Source organism: Peromyscus leucopus, chromosome 8b (assembly GCF_004664715.2).
Source record: "Peromyscus leucopus breed LL Stock chromosome 8b, UCI_PerLeu_2.1, whole genome shotgun sequence".
Taxonomy (NCBI): domain Eukaryota; kingdom Metazoa; phylum Chordata; class Mammalia; order Rodentia; family Cricetidae; genus Peromyscus; species Peromyscus leucopus.
In genome coordinates, this window is record NC_051086.1 from 93,314,001 (window position 1) to 93,331,003 (window position 17,003).

Below are 17,003 nucleotides of genomic sequence, written 5' to 3' on the forward strand. Positions count from 1 at the left end.
TGAACTTGTGGCAGTGGAGAGTGTGCTTGGAAACATGGAAGCCGCAGAGAAACCTGGAGATGTTATTGTCACTGGTTAGAAGCCCCAGACCATGGCTGATAGACCCTAGAGTCTGAGTAACTACCCCCAAAACCTCACCAGTAGGTGTTTAGTAAATGGTTGCTGGATGAGTGGATGGATGGGCAGACTGACACGGACTGGTACCTAAGAAAAATCTAGCATGTCACCACGTTCACAGCAACACAGAGCCTCATTAACACACAAGCCAAAGCTGTCTTACATGCCAAACACAGCCTAGCCAATGAGTAGGTATCAAAGCCAGAAATCTGGCCCAGCGGCCACATCACTGAAATGAGGCCAGGTTAAACAGTGTGGCTCTCTCTGCCCTCCAAACTGCCAAGTTCAGCACCCCTTTTGAAGTTGAGCGAGTGAGACTTCTGACTATAACGTTTCTTCTGACCACTCACCACTGCCTTCCTCCCACTCCTGGACTGCTCCACACCCCTCCTGGTACCCCTGCTCCCACGGGCGTCTTAATTGCCTTCCTACCGCTCCTATGCTATGTCAAGCTTGTGCCCGAGGTTAATTCTTGCCATGTTATAGTCAACGGTGCCTTTCATTGTTTCTTAAATACCATGAAATATGATATATAAAACCATATAAATAATGCAGTGAAGGCTTTGGTGCCTCACAAGCAAAACGTTACCAATTGATATTTGTTAAGCTCCCAGAAGTCTTTTCATGTCCTTCTGAGCCCGCCCCTAACTTCGGGGGGGACACATTAATGGGCGCTTTTCCTCTTCTCATATTGCTTGGGAATAATTGTGTCTTCTTCTTTGTCTCACTTTGTCTGGCTTGGTTTTTTGGTCGTGGAGTCTCACTCTGTAAAGTTGACAGGTCAGGTATTCTATACGCAGCTCCAGCTGGCCTTACACTTGGGGTGATCCTTCTGCCTCAGCCTCTGAGTGTGCAGATTACAGAATCATCGGTTGATAATCACATCTTTGTCCATCGTCCTTGCTGTGGGCTGGAGATTTCCCACCACCATCACCCCAAAAGATCCTATGTGGAAGTCCTAACCCTGAAATGGCTGGATTTGAAGATTACATCATCTAAGGAAGTAATTAAAATTATACAGAGTCCTAAGAGTAGGGTCCAGATTCAGTAGGATGGGAATGTGAGTGCCATCACCAGACACTGACTCTGCTGGACCTTGACTCGGGACTTCCAGCCTCCAAAACCATAAAGAAATACATTTCTGTTGTTGTGGGACTTTTTTTTTTCTTGGTTTTTGGTTTGTGATTTTTTTCAAGACAGGGTTTCTCTGTGTAACACCTCTGACTGTCCTGGAACTCACTTTGTAGACCAGGCTGGCCTCGAACTCACAGAGATCCATCTGCCTCTGCTTCCCGATTGCTGGTATCAAAGGCATGTGCCACCACACTCAGCCCATTTTTGTTGTTTAAGCCACCCAGCCTGTGGTATTTTATTATAACAATCCAAATAAACTGCACATGCCATGTAAACTTAGCAAGGCCAGGGATCATGATGTAGGCTTGTCTTTGGATCAGTGCAGTTCATTACCATGCCAAACACAGAAGCTTACGTCAAATATTTGTTGAATGAATAAATGAGATCATTACAGAAACAAATCAGATGGGGTTCTGGGGTGGGCAAGATGGCTTGGTGGGTAAAGGTGTTTGCTGCCTCGGGGCGGTGGCGGTGCACACCTTTAATCCCAGCACTCGGGAGGCAGAGGCAGGCAGATCACTGTGAGTTCGAGGCCAGCCTGGTCTACAAAGCGAGATCCAGGAAAGGCGCAAAGCTACACAGAGAAACCCTGTCTCGAAAAAAAAAAAAAAAAAAAAAAAAAAAAGATGTTTGCTGCCAAGTCTAACAACCTGAGTTTGATCTCAGGAGCCAACATGTTAGAGAAAAATAACTCTTGCAAAATGTCATCTGACCTCAACAAGCATTCTCTCTCTCTCTCTCCCTCTCTCTCTCTCTCTCTCTCTCTCTCTCTCTCTCAATAAATGCTTTAAAATAGTTGAAAATCAGATAGGATCAAGATTATCTATTTTGTCATAATATGAATTCTACTCGTGCTACTGCTTCAAATGGGCTCTGTAGTCAGTTTCTTTTCTTTTTTCATATTTATTTGTTTATTGGTTTTTCAAGACAGAGTTTTTCTGTGTAGCCCTGGCTGTCCTAGAACTTGCTCTGTAGACCAGGCTGGCCTCAAACTCAGAGATCCAGCTGCCTCTGCCTCCCAAGTGCTGGGCTTAAAAGGTGTGCGCCACCACTCTCCTGCTCCTGTAGTCAGTTTTTAATAAGGAAGGTAAGGGGCACCATCTCAGGGGAAAGTTGAAGTCACCCCATCCATCAAGCAACTGCTCACTAAGCACCTGCTACTTAAGTGTGCATTGTCCAACGGCCTCCACTTCCATAAAGCAGAAAGTTGCAAAGAGCCAAAGATGGAGTTGGGCACAGATGCCCAGGGTACTTTTTTTTTATATTGGCTTCTCCTGTGGACTTGCCTCTGTATCATACATTGGAGCATCTGCGATGTTGCAGTTGGAGACTAAGAACACATAGGATTCACTGTCGTACACACACTACATGCTCATCACAGAGTGGACCACAGTGGTCCTCAGGGTACCAGGGGCTTTCATAAGAGCTTCAGTTGTAGAATTCCTGTTTTGACTTTTCAGTTCTCCTGATCTCACAAGGCAGCAGTCTCAAGGGCCCAGCTTCAGTGTCTTGCTAGAGATGTAACACATATGCTTAGTAAGTTAGATGAAAAAAAATAATAAATGGGATGAGAGAGAAACTTCTGGGATAAAGGATGCGCTAGTTTGAATGAGAATGGGCCTCCGAGGCTCGTATGTTTGAATACTTACTTGGTCCCCAGTTGATGAAACTTTTAGAAGGGTCAGGAGGTGTGGCCTTGATGGAGGAGTTTTCAAACTGATTTCAATTTCTCTCTCTCTCTCTCTCTCTCTCTCTCTCTCTCTCTCTCTCTCTCTCTTTTTGTGTTTTTTTTTTTGTTTTTCTCTCAGTTCTCAACATGAAAGCTCTCAGCTACTGCTCCTGCACCCTCTCTTTGCCTGCCTGCCGCCATGTCCCCCTCACAATGGTCATGGATTCACCCTCTGAAACTGTTAACAAGCCCCCAATTAAATGATTTCTTTTATAACTTGTCTTGATCGTGGTGTCTCTTCACAGGAATATAAAAGTAAATAAGACTAATGACTTGTATACAGATATCCATAGCAACAATACTCATTGTTTCTACTAAACAGTAGAAACAATCCAAATAGCCGACTGATGATGAATAAAACAAGTGTAGTATATCCATACAATAGAATACTATTCAGCCATAGAAAGTAATGAAGAATTGAAACATAGTACACACAGAATAACCTAATTAAAAGAAGACAGATGCAAAGGTCACCTATGGCATATGCCTATTTATATGAAATAACCATCAGAAGCAAATCTACAGAAGAAAGTAGGCCTGTGGCTATGAGGGGCTATGTGTATGGGAAGAAAAGAAGGAACCACTGGTAATAATGGCAGGAGACTAAAAATGATTCAAAGTTTACTGTGGTGAAATAAACTCTGTGACTATATACACACCGTGGAAATGTTGGCACTGAAGAGATGGCTCAGCGGTTAAGAACACTTGATGCTCTTGCAGAGGATCCAGGTTCGGTTCCCAGCACCCACGTGGCAGCTTACAACCACCTGTAACTTGAATTCCAGAGAATCTGATGCCTTCTTCTGACCTCCACAGTCTCGAGGCACACATGTCGTACACATAAGTTCATAAAGGCAAACACTCATACACGTAAAAATTAACAAATCTTTTTTTAAAAGGTGAATGCTATAGTATAAGAACTATGTCTAAATAAAACTGTTGTGTTTTATTTTTTAAAAAAAGAAAGGAAAAGAGACATCCTGGTATATCCCTAGTGCTTCGATGGCCAATTCTCCCCAGAAGCCTAAGGGAAAGCAGTCTGGGAAATGTAGTCCCTATGTGCTGAGCAGAAAAGGGGATCAAGTGAGTGCTTGAAGTGTTATGTTGCCATGGCAACTGTTTTTAACTCTTTAATACAGAAGCAAGGCTAAGTCATTCTGAACTCCATGTCAGGTACGATCCTTCACTGAATTGGCTACAGCCAGTGGCCAGAGATAAAGATGTACAGGTGCCTCTCCTGGAAGCAGAACATTCAGATATTTGCTCTAGAACACAGTGGCCACTTAACAGGCCCAGCATGGTCTCTGTGTTAACTTTAAACCCACTAATTAGACTGGGGAGATGGCTCAGTGGATAAAAAAGCTTTGCCTCACAAACATGAGGAACTGAGTTCAAATCCCCAGAACCTACATAAGAAGCATTCCTCCAATGAGACAGGAGATGAGATAAGAGTCCCTAGAAGCTTGAAGGCCAACTCAAGTGGTAGTATGGCATGGGGGACATGACAATAACACTCTGCTCTAACAAAAGGGAGATTGCCCTCTGACCTCCATACACAAGCGATGGCATGAAATTCCCATGTTCATGCATACAAATGCACACAGACACATGTAGACACATATCATATACACATACGCAACAATAAAATTAATACAAATAATCTTTTTTTTTTTTTTTTTTTTTTTTTTTTGGTTTTTCGAGACAGGGTTTCTCTTGTGTAGCTTTGCGCCTTTTCCTGAAACTCACTTGGTAGCCCAGGCTGGCCTCGAACTCAGAGAGATCCGCCTGGCTCTGCCTCCCGAGTGCTGGGATTAAAGGCATGCGCCACCACCGCCTGGCACAAATAATCTTTTAATTTAAAACACTAATTATCAGTCTCCCTATGGGGGAAATGGGGCATGGTAGCACGTGCCTATTCATCACAGCACAGGGTAGGCTGAGGCAGGAGAACCACAAGTTCAAGGTCATCCTCAGCTACGCTGCAAATGTGAAGCCAGCCTGGGCTATATGATAAATGAGACCCTGTCTCAAAAAATAAGAATAAATAGAAATAAAAGTTCTCCATACAGACCCAGTTTGGATAATGGCTTAGACCTGGTAAAGGCATAGGCTCCTATGTCCTCTCTGTTGGTAGAGAGAGCCTGGGGGTTACAGGCACTCTCATATCTAGCATCTACAAACAAACTCTTAAACTTTCACTTTGTGGTTTTTGTCATTGAAGGCTTACCAGCCCGTCCTTGATGGCCGGACCACTCAAGGGACCTCACACTAGTTGTGCAGGTGGATGCTGGGACAGTAGCTGTTGACCAAGTTTGTGCCGATTTGAAAAGAGTTTCATTCAAAACAAAGAGAAGGATGAAGACCCTCTCTGACACCTGAGCACCACCCCGCAGCCGGCCCGTCACTCACAGATGCAGACAGAGGCTCTACGAGGTGCTACCAGGAGCTTTCTGAATAAAATGACCTATGACTCAGGATCCTGTGACCACTGGGGAGGGCTGCCACTCTTCATACCCTGTGGTCCCAGAAGAGGGAGGAGCAGGGGGGTGGGAAGGGCAGGGGGGAGGGTGGCTTCACTCACAACTTAAAAGGGGCTCGCTCACACCACTTCCTCCCAGACAGGAGTAGCTAGAGACAGAGACTGCAAGTACAGCCTTCCTGTGCGACTTCAGCCACCCAGAAAGCATCATGGACCTGGGTGAGTAAACCCCCTCCCGGGAGAGGAAGCCGACTTTTGACATTAAACCAGACTCTGGTCAGTGAGTGTGGAGGTAGGGATAAGGGTCCTGAGGGGAGGCCACCAGAGAAATCAGGGCGGTTGGTGTGAACTGGTGGCCGCTTTCAGATAATGTCATCCTATTGATCCCTGAGAGGGTGTACCTGCTCTTTCAGATGCCAGAAGGGACAAGGGGAACAAAGTGGCATCTTCTAAAGCAGGGAATGCAGACTGTGGCAGGCTGACCTCGTTGACCTGGATAGAACTTGCTGTGGGCTGAGAAGTGATAGTTGATGCTCTCGGGCACCTCAGGACACCCTGCCCCGTCTCTGAGTCCTTCTTTTCTCTCCTGTTAAACCAGGATTTGAATCCCCAACCCTATGGGTTTATAAGAAAGAGTAAATTGAAGGGGTCAGTGTTGTGTGTTGTGTGACATGCAATACAAATGCAAGCTGCAGCCTCTCTCTGTCTCTCTTTGTCCCTCTGTCTCTGTTTCTCTCTCTCTCTCTCTCTCTCTCTCTCTCTCTCTCTCTCTCTCTCCCTCCCACACATCCCATTAGCTTGGTGCCTCTTGCAAGTTAAAGGACCAGTGATGAACATGAAATGGAGTGGTCAGGGGGGCGTTCCATGTAGAGCAGTCATAGCACAGCACAGCCCCTAAACAAACCCCAAACCCCACCCACCACAGCCCAGCAGACCGCTCCTGTCAGTAAAAAGTCCTTCTTGCAGCCTAGCCTCCATCTCTACTACAGCAAAGTGCCAGGGAAGTCCCAGGAGGCTCTAAGTAAGTAGACTGCCTGCAGATACCCCAGTTACAAATCTTAAATCTCGGCTGCAGAGTCAGACCCCGCGGAGGCTAAAAGGCCAGGTTCCTAGAGGGTTCCGCTCATCAGTAAGTAAAGCACCATTGTGGCCTCAAAGCCACAAGGGGTTGACTTTAAAAAGTGAAGGTTCCCTGGTGCTGCCCTCACACCCCTCCCCGCCACACCACAGCCAGCAGCGCCTTTATCTCTGCCTCCCCTGCCCAGCATGCATTGCACCCTGGGTCTGGATTCAGCTGTGGAAGGTACATAGTGGTGACCACCTCTGATGCCTGGGAACTCAGGGGAAGCAAGCAGAGTTCGAGTCTTACATCTCTGCCTCCCAGATGTTTCAGGGTGTAGTTAGAAAATGCTGATGGGGTGGATAGATGGATGGATGGATGGATGGATGGATGGATGGATGATGGATGGATAATGGGTAGATGGATGAAATCAATCACTCCAAGAAGGTTTTAGATTTTGAATATCTGTCTATTCCAGCTTGTCCTGCCCCCAGCCTGCTTTCTAAGCCTGGCCCCCAGGTATCTACCTCCACCAGCCACAGTCCCAGAGTGCCCACACTGTCCACCAAAGACCTTCTCCACCTTCCTATATTAACCTCTGAAAAGTGACTCCCAGGATAGAGGAAAGGTTCTGACTTTATAGTGCTTGCTAATTTCCATGGTGCAAATTCTCCCATCCCAGTTGGTCAGTTCAGGGTCTAAACGCTTGACACAAACAGGGGGTGGACACCTGCCCTCCTGGCACTGGGACATCACAAAGTGTCTCTCCTGGACTAGGCTTGGGGATGCTAGACTCATAGCTTTGACAAAGGAGGCAGGGCAACCTCTGGTCCTGGAAGAAAGGGTAGTCTTGCTTTTTTACTCAACTCAAAAGCACCCCAACAGCTAACCCTGAAACACTGGTATGAGGGGAAACTGCTAAGAACCTTTGCTCAAAACAGGCTCCGGGACCGTTGGAAGGGCGGGTGGGCCACAAAGAATCTGTTTTTCACTCTCCGTCTGCCCAGCAGAGACAAGAGGTGGGTGAGGAGGCCAGGTTTCTGTTATACAAAATGAAAAACTCCAAGCCAGGGCTGAGCCGGCCTCTTTCATGATTTGAATGAGCAGCCCTCAAGTGCCCTCCCCACCTTCGAGAAACGGGACCACAGATCTCAGCACAACTTCTCAAAAGCAGAGATAAGAAAAAGGAACCCATGAGAGACTTGTGTCTCACCGCTGATCCAGAGATGGTGTCAGAAGGGGATTCAGGGTCAGTCCCTCCCGGACCTCCAGAAACCTGGCTGCGGAGAAAAACACTGTAGCCCGGGGTAGCTAAGAGAAAACTCCGCTCTTCGCGGGGCGTTTTCTTCCGGTCACCTGTGTCATTCATTGAGAGTTTTATGAATAGTCAGTCTGGTGGGGAGAGTAACTTGTATGTCAACATGCCTCCGTGAGATACAGCACTCCCTGGGGCATGAGGACAAGATTAGAAAACAAAACTGTGAACGTGGATCAGGGAAGCATTTATGTTGTAATTGTGAAGGGTGTGTAGAGCCAAATAAAGAAGACGTAAGGGCCCAGGATGTGGCAGGAACTTTCAGACTCTGTAGCCATCAGAAGTCAACAAGGTAAACGAGGGAGCAGAGAGTCAGGAAACGGATGGACGCACCAGCTTGAGGACCTGAGCTTGGGGCCTCAGGACCCCTGCTCACAAGCTGGTGGTAGCAGTGCACGCTAGCAATGCCAGCCCTAGGCAGGCAGAGACAGCGGGTCCCTGGGGCTCGCTAGCCAGCCAGTCTTCAGAGTTGGCAAACTCCAGGTTCAGTGAGAGACCCTGTCTCAAAAATAAACAAATAAATAAGGTGGCCAGAAACTGAGGAAGACCCCTGATGTCAACCTCTGGCCACCATATGGGTATGCACCCGCATGTGCACCTTGGGAAAGGCGCAGGCCAAGGGGACTGAGGGAAGGGAGAATACCAATAAGGGAGCCAGGCTAGGGTAATCCTTACGTTCTGCATGACAGCATCAGGGAGTCCATACATCGTCCCTAAAAGGAATGGGAGCCAGCAAAGAGTTTTCCTCCTGTCCACATCGATGGGTAAATAGATGAAATCTGTGTTTTGGAAAGCCCTAGGAACAACAAAGCCCTGGGTCAAGACCGAGAAGGGACCGTCTTCAAGAGACAGAGGTGTAGAAGCGACAGAAATGAACAGCCAGTGACAGTGACAATGGGGTACAGAGGGCAGGAGTCACCTTGATCTGTGGAGGAGCCTCTCTCTACACAGGAGGCCCATCAGAAATGTCTCATGGCTCAGTCGTGAGAACCCAGGCTAGATGTCTCATTCACATCTCCGATCTACTTTTTAGTGACTCCAGACAAGCAGCTTAACATCTCTGGGCCTCTGCTCTCTAGAATGCAGAAGGAATACAATTAGTAGCTTCCAAGATGTTGTGAGGGGAAGAAATGTACCAAGAGGGGGTAGGAGCGCAGTTTCCACAGCTAGTGGGCCAACATCATCCTGGGGAAGCCTTGTGCTTCTGCTTCCTCACATGACTATCTTACAGGGTATTCATGAGGATGGGGTGAGAGCGCCCGTGTGTGGACAGCACACTGAAAGAAAACTCAGTCAGTGCCAACTGTATCACTGAGTGAAGGATTTGGTCCCCTCATGTCAAGATCCCATCAGCTTTCCCATCCCTTCTTCCCATTCGCCCTCTGGATCCCTTACCGATGCCCTGCTTCTGCCTCCTCCCTCTCCCATGTCCCTACGGTGGCTGAGAAGGTCCAGAGAGGAAAATGTTTGAGGTGTCTCTGGGACCGGATGATAGGCAGCCATGGTTTGCTGGGGGAATGAGCAGGTGGGAGTTTTAGAACCTGAGGGGGAGGTTTCCCAGGCTGGGGTGGGGTGAGGTGGGGGTTGGGGGGGCTTAGACTGGAGTGCTAGGGAATTTTTCCTTCATCATACTCAGTCTGCAAACCCAAGAACCCAGGAAACACTCCTGGACCCTGACATTCCCAAGTGCTGCCCAAGAGTGATCGCTTTATGACTGTTGACAGACAAGGAGGCGTCTGACTCACTGCCACTGACGGGTCCCTCTGCCACCACACATTCGAATTCCCCCAAGATCCCTGGGAAACTGTCTTGAAAATGGCCTGCCCTGGATCACCAATCCCTCATGTCCACCTCGTATCCAGCCTCCCTGGGAATGAGAAATCAACTTCATCCACACACCCGAGAGTCCCCTCCCCACAGTGGCTGCAAACAGACCAGGACAGGACCCAGGAGAAGGGGGCGAACAGAGTAAAACAGAAACCATTCTGGTCCCCCAGGGGCTTCTCGCTCTCCCCGACAGTCAGATTGAGCTTTCTCTGCAGTAACCGAAAGACGTTGACGTGTTGAAAGAAACCTTGAGCGCCCAACGCCGAAATGAGTCAGGGGAGGGAGGGCTGTGCATCAGACCCCAAAGAGAATGTGGTTAACGGTGAACACGTGGCCCTGAGCACGGGGGCTCAAGGGGTAATTCAGTTAGGAAGGGGGAGTGAGAGAGAGGGCCTGTGAGGCCACGTGGTGATTCTCCCACTCCTGGCTGGGGATGTTCTAGTGCAAGCTGATGGTTAGGGGACAGTGGCTGTCTGTCCCCAGAAAGAGATGGAAGGAGCTAGGGAGGCAAGGCCTTCAAGTGGATGGTTGGAGGCTTGAGCACCATGCTAAGCATGTGGGACTCTCCATCTTTACAGCCAGGAAGAGCTCTTGGGGATTTAGGAGGGAGGCACAGTGGGGATAAACCACAGAGCTATGCTTTAGTAAGACGTGCCTAGGTGGCGTGAAGGAAGGTGTGCAGGTGGGGAAAACGTTCACCTGGTGGCCTGAGGCCCTTCCTGCCTGTACTAAGAGTGGCCAAGCCTGAAATCCCCAGCCTGTGGGCACTCTCAGCCTGGAGCAACATGCAGGGCACGCTGGGTGTCATGTCGCTTAGGCTCCAGCAGGTGGTGCTATGGCCAAGGACACATAACCTCTGGGTTTGTGCAGCTTCCCTGGCCTCCAGAGGGCCCCCACCCTCCTGAAGATTCCTGGAGCACAAGTCCCATCCACACAGGGACTGACTCTCTTATGGATCTGAGGAACTGGGTTCGGGGGCTGGAGAAGGTCTCAGTGGCAAAGAAGGATCCCTGGGAGGGAGTGGAGGATAAGATGTCTGCATAAATTACTTTGCCAGCTGTCTTCTTGCTTAGGAGAACATGCAGCCCAGGCTGGCCCAAGGCTCAGCCTCAAGCAGAATGAGGAGCTGTCTATGGCACATACAGGCCTGTTCTAACCCAGGGTCTCTGTCTACAGAGGAAGAAAAAAGCAGTTCTCCATTTCCTTAGCCCACCCCCCTTGGAATATCTGTGAGGCTTCCCATGTGGCTGTCCATACATCTGGACACCAAGAAATGCTCCCAGGCCGGTGGATCCTGCCACCAGGGCAGCGATGGACATGTGTGCATATACCCTGACCACCCCAGGGCCCTGCCTCCTCTTCCTGCATCATGTGGAATGGGAAGAGGGGCCACTGAGGCTGCTGTGTGGAGCCAGCAGTCATGAGGGGTTGTTAGGGTACAGCGGATTCTGCAAACCAGCAGCAGCTTAGCCGGGCCAAGGTGGGGGGTGGGGAGAGGCAGGGGGAGACTGTTCCTCTTCTTTCCCAGACCTGGGAGTGGAGGAGGAAGGGAGGGAGGTGAAGACAGGGATGCTGGGCAGCAGGCCAGGTGTTTAAACGCACAATCTGGTTCTGATGTTCTCTTTCAGCAAAAGCGGTGCATGGAGCCTGGGATGAAAGTTCCCAACGGTGCCCACCACCCCCACCCCCCACACCCCCCACACCCCCCCACCCGCTTTCCTTAATAACAGAGCGTTGTCTCTGCCAGGCAGTAACATCACCTCCTTTGTCTCCTACAGGGAAACCCACGAAAAACGTGCTGGTGGTGGCTCTCCTTGTCATTTTCCAGGTGAGGTTTCCGGCCAGGGGAAGCGCTCTCCCCTCCTCCAGGGCCCCTCCCCAGCCAGGAGTGCTCATCCCTGAACATTTTGCTGAAGGGGAAGGAAAGGACTGGACACAAACCCACCCGCCATTCATTAAGCTGCCCACGCCACCTCCCTCCTGGGGGATAGGGGTGAGGCGGACAATCTCTGGACTTCCTTTGTCCCCATTTAAATTAAAGCTCAGGGAGAAGAGACCTACCCACACCTTCACCTCCTCACCTCCCACCTCCCCGCCCAGGAGACAGAAACACAGTTTCCGAGTTCTTAGAGAGACTCTCGTGTCGTGCAACACAAAGCTCAGAGGGGCCTGATGTGCGCATAGGCACACGTCCCTCTGTGAGCTGGGAAAAGGACCCTTGCTCTGGCCATCGGGGTAACTCTCCAGTCGCCCAAAGTTGTCTCTTGCTGCCTTTCAGTCCAAGGTTCTCCTTGTAACCTCATTCTGTGTATTCTCTCATAAAATAGAGAGCCATCTGGTCTGCCTGTGGGGAGAAGGGAGGGAGAAGGGTGGAGCCTGGGACCCTGTGGAAAGGATGGTGGCTGGAACGCATATAGGGTCTGAATTCTGCAGAGCAAAGAGCCGGCTTCACAATGCTCCATTCTCTGTCCCTGCCAGGAGGCAGAAGGTGCGCCCCATCAAGCACCGGAGTCGGGAGACTGTAACTCCTGGAGTCAAGTTTCCTCTGCGGGGGTGGGAACTCTCTGGAGGTGGAGGGGATGGCCAAGGCCAGCCTGGAAAAGCAATCCTTCAGAATTTGACTCTCCCCCAGGTCCGGAGGCCAGAGGGGCAGCTTTCCAGGAGCTCAGGCCAGAGGCAGGCCCCACACTGGGCACTGTTCCCCAAACCCCGTCTCAGAGGCCCCCCGAAGCTTGGGCTGCAGCCCTTAGCCTGGCCCCTGCCCCATGGCCACTCCCCTCCCGTATTGCTGCCTGGAAGGGCCAGAGAAGGGTGAAGACATCTGTGGCTGGTTTTTGTCTTTCACTTGGGGGAAGGGGGGTTCAGACAGGGCCGGATGTGGTGGGGCTGTGGGCTGCAGAGGCGGCAAGCCTTGGGGGAGGGTGTGGAACAGGAGCAAGGGATGGGAGAGACAAGATGGGGGTGGGGGGGTGGGAGCACACTTTATAGAAGCTGGGAGTTCTGTCCTCCCAAAGATCTAGAAACCCCTTAAATCCAGGGGCCTCGGACCCATTCGTGAGGAGCCAAGAGCAGCTTTCCTCTCCCAGGGCCCCCAGGCTGCAGTGGGACCTGGACCAGGGAGAGAAGGTTGCTACGGACTCTCCTCCTCAAGTTAGCAATGCCCAAAGAGAAGGCTCCAGTGGAGGAACCCTGAGCTTTCCAGAGTAGGCCTTCAACCCCCACCCCATCTACAGTGGTCCACCTATCACACACACACACACACACACACACACACACACACACACACACACACAGAGGCAGCAGGCGCCCCCTCCATTGATAAAATCACAGCCGCTGCTGAACCTCCCCACACACACCCTCAGCCCTGCACCAGGGCTAAAAAAAGCCCACAACAGCTGAGCCCTGCTGATTGGGATCTGCCGGAAGAGAGGCAGAGAGATGTGGGGAGAGGGTGGGAACGCAGAGGGAGAGTGGGAGACAGGAGCCGCACAAGCACCCCTAGGAAGACAGTCACATTGCAGGAGCTCTGCCCCATAGGCCCTGCCGTCCAGTGGTACATTTGTGAATACACTGCCTGGTGCAGTGGGTACCATGGAGCCATGAGAATCTTGCCTCGTACTGATCCCTCAACTGATACCGATTTCTATCTAGAAATCTTCTCTTCCTGCTTCAGACCTTCCTCAACCTTGACCCTAATGTAGGGATTTCCCTCAAAAGCTGAGGCATTTTGTACCACCACCACCACCACCACCACCACCATCACCCAAAAAAACTCCACCAGGACCTAAAAGAGGCTCCAGAAGAAAGACACACATTCCCGACACCACAGCATCACTTAAGAGTAAGAGAAACCCTCTGTAGACAAAAAGGGAACCAGAATCAGGGCCCCAGACCTCACAACAACGGAGTCAGGATTTGCCTTCATCTCACAGACGAAGAGATGTGTGTTTTCCAACTTGGGGCTCAGCAGACCCCAAAGCCCTAGACTCTCTCTATCTAGTCCACCACCATCAGTGAACATGAATCAGTGTGTCCCGAGAGTTGACAAAAATCAGACCTTTGCTATTGGTAAGTAGAAATGTAGACTTCAGGTCCTGCCTCAGTCTACCCAGTCAGGATGGGCATTTTAACAAGATCCTCCTTAGGTAATCCACACACATGCCAAACACATTATTTAGATTTGTTTTATGTGTACAAATGTCTTGCCTGCATGCATCTAAGTGCACCGCATGCATGCCTGCTGCCTGGGGAGGTCAGAAGTGGGCATCAGATCCCGTGGAAGTGGAGTTCCAGATAACTGTGAGCCACCATGTGGGTGCTGGGAACCAAACCGGGCTTCTCTGCAAGAGTACCATGTGATCGTAACCACTGAGCCAATTCTCCGGCCCCAGATGCTGACGCTTGAGATGCACTGATTTCAAATCACAGACTTGCTCGGGGTTTGAGGGGGAAATGTCGATTCCTGGGCTCTACCCTCTGAGATGCTGCCTCAGTGGGCCTAAGGTCTGAGAATTCGCAAGAAGCAGCAAGGCCATGCTAGAACCACCATTCTAGGCTGATGCGGCCCAGCCAGATGCGGACTGCTGGCTAACCAGGTGTGTCTCCCCCCCCCCTCAGGTGTGCTTCTGCCAAGATGAGGTCACAGATGATTACATTGGCGAGAACACCACAGTGGACTATACCCTGTATGAGTCGGTGTGCTTCAAAAAAGACGTGCGGAACTTTAAGGCCTGGTTCCTCCCTCTCATGTATTCAGTCATTTGCTTCGTGGGCCTGATGGGCAATGGGCTGGTGGTATTGACATACATCTATTTCAAGAGGCTCAAGACCATGACGGACACCTACCTGCTCAACCTGGCCGTGGCCGACATCCTCTTCCTCCTGGTCCTCCCCTTCTGGGCCTATAGCGCAGCCAAGTCCTGGATCTTTGGCGTCTACCTGTGCAAGGGCATCTTTGGTATCTATAAAATCAGCTTCTTCAGCGGCATGCTGCTGCTCCTGTGCATCAGCATCGACCGCTACGTGGCCATCGTCCAGGCCGTGTCAGCCCACCGCCACCGGGCCCGGGTGCTGCTCATCAGCAAGTTGTCCTGTGTTTGCATCTGGATGCTGGCCATACTGCTTTCCACCCCAGAGCTGCTCTACAGTGGCCTCCAGAAGAGCGTCAGCGAGGACACGTGGAGATGCTCCCTCATCCCTGACCATGTGGAGACCGTGATCACCATCCAAGTGGCCCAGATGGCTATTGGGTTTGTCGTGCCTCTGGTGGTCATGAGCTTCTGCTACCTTGTCATCATCCGCACCCTGCTCCAGGCACGCAACTTTGAGCGGAACAAGGCCATCAAGGTGATCATTGCTGTCGTGGTGGTCTTCATAGTCTTCCAGCTGCCCTACAACGGGGTGGTCCTGGCCAAGACGGTGGCCAATTTCAACATCACCAACAGCAGCTGCGAGCTCAGCAAGCAGCTCGACATCGCCTACGACGTCACCTACAGCCTGGCCTGTGTCCGCTGCTGCGTCAACCCTTTCTTGTACGCCTTCATCGGCGTCAAGTTCCGCAGTGACCTCTTCAAGCTCTTCAAAGACTTGGGCTGCCTCAGCCAGGAACAGCTTCGGCAGTGGTCTTCCTGCAGGCATGTGCGGCACACTTCCATGAGCATGGAGGCCGAGACCACCACCACCTTCTCCCCATAGGTGACTTCCCTGCCTGGACTACAAGGACCTCTCCCAGGAGCCCTAAGGTGGGGCACTGGAAACATGTAAAGACTCAGAACCCACCAAAGAGCTGCTGAGGGAAGAGCAGTTCTGGCCAGTCAGGTTGACCTCGGGGCCTAAGAAACCGCTTAACCCAACCCATGCTACCTCAACCGAGGCCGGAAGAGACATGGCTGAGAAATTAATAACCCGAGCCAGGACAGCTGTGCCCAAACTGACAGACAAAAGTGAAAGTTGAGAGGCCATCAGACCTTCTGGAGTGAAGGGTGTGGGGCTGGTGAGCACCCTGGGGGTGGAAGCAGGCTGCTGAGACCTCTGCATGAACCCTCTTCTAGCCTAGCGAGATGTTCCACAGAGCCAAGGACAGAGGTCACATATTCCAGAGACCCAGGTTTTTGTCTCCGAAACCAAGATGGCGGAATCACACCCTGGCGTGTGGAGGAAGGGGAGCCAGGGACTGGTCTAATTAACTCTGACTTAACTCCCTCCTTCCACCTTCCTTCTCCGCTGTCGTCCAGCCAGCAAGAGATGGCGGTCTCCATGCTCCCCCAGAGCACCCCTGCCCCTCCCTCCTGCCCCTCCTCAGCTCTCCCCAGGGAAGGGGTGGTGTTTCCTGCAGGCCAGGCTGCATCATCAGCCTACCGCAGTCCCAGCCGGGGCTCTGGATGGCCATGGCAAGTGGTCACTGTCCCCTGGGATGGGCGGAAAAGGCGGGGAGAAAGGTCAGGAGGATGAAGAAAGGTGCCCCTGCCGGCTGACAAAAAGCCAGCAAGCCGCTTCTTTATTCTCTGTCAGCCACAGAAACCTTTCCTCATGTTCTGCTTTCGATTTATAAGAGCACACATTTTACTCAGACACGAATAAAAATTTTCCCTTGAGGAAACAACAACTTTAAAAAGAAGGGGGGAAACTCTTTGGTAAATGGCAAGTGAGTGAACTCTTTGGTAATCCCCCCCTACTCCACCTGATGTCCCCCCCCTCCCCTCACCCCTCCTCCCCGGCCTTCCTTTCTTGGCACTCAGAAACATGAGGTCACTGAATGCCTCCAGAGATACAAGCCCAGGAGGCTGCCAGAGGTGGAAAGAGAGGGCAGGCTGTCCATCTCGAGGAGCCCAGGCCCGCTCAGGCCGCCTGCACATGGGAGACCGCCACTCCGAGCAGAGCGGAAAGGCCAGGGTCTCCCAGGAACCCCTACAGCTGGGGACTCAGTGGATTTGCATCCTGGAGTGTTTGCTGTCCCACAACAGCCCGGGGCAGCCCTGACCCTTGTAGGGCGCCTTCAGACTTTCCCAACCCCCTCCGAGAACTCGGGTTTGGTGGGAGGCTCCGAGGTCACGGCATTCTAGGGTAGGGGAGCTAGGATGAGACAGACAGTGCATGGGACTCCTTGCTGGGTGCTTGAGAGCCGGAACCACTCAGTAGCCTCCTTCCCAGCCTCCAGTGAGAGTGGCCCTCTCTAGTGCGTGTCCTGGTCCATTCCTGTTGCCTGTAACAAAACGCCACAGTCTGGGTAACTTATAAACAAAGAAATCTGTTTCTCACAGTTCTAGAAGTGAGACAAGGCGCATAAAGCCCACACTAGTTCTCTATTTAAGAGAGCCCCATTTATCAGGGTGGAACCCTCATG

General features: G+C 51.2%; 1 protein-coding gene across 1 annotated transcript; it reads left to right on the forward strand.

The window, feature by feature from the left end:
- Positions 1-5,590: 5,590 nt before the first annotated feature.
- Ccr7 (C-C motif chemokine receptor 7) lies at positions 5,591-16,274 on the forward strand. Its single transcript, XM_028889523.2, has 3 exons — positions 5,591-5,678; positions 11,440-11,489; positions 14,279-16,274. The coding sequence occupies exons 1-3, from the start codon at positions 5,669-5,671 to the stop codon at positions 15,353-15,355; spliced, it is 1,137 nt and encodes a 378-aa protein (XP_028745356.1). The 5' UTR covers positions 5,591-5,668; the 3' UTR covers positions 15,356-16,274.
- The last annotated feature ends 729 nt before the right edge of the window (positions 16,275-17,003 follow it).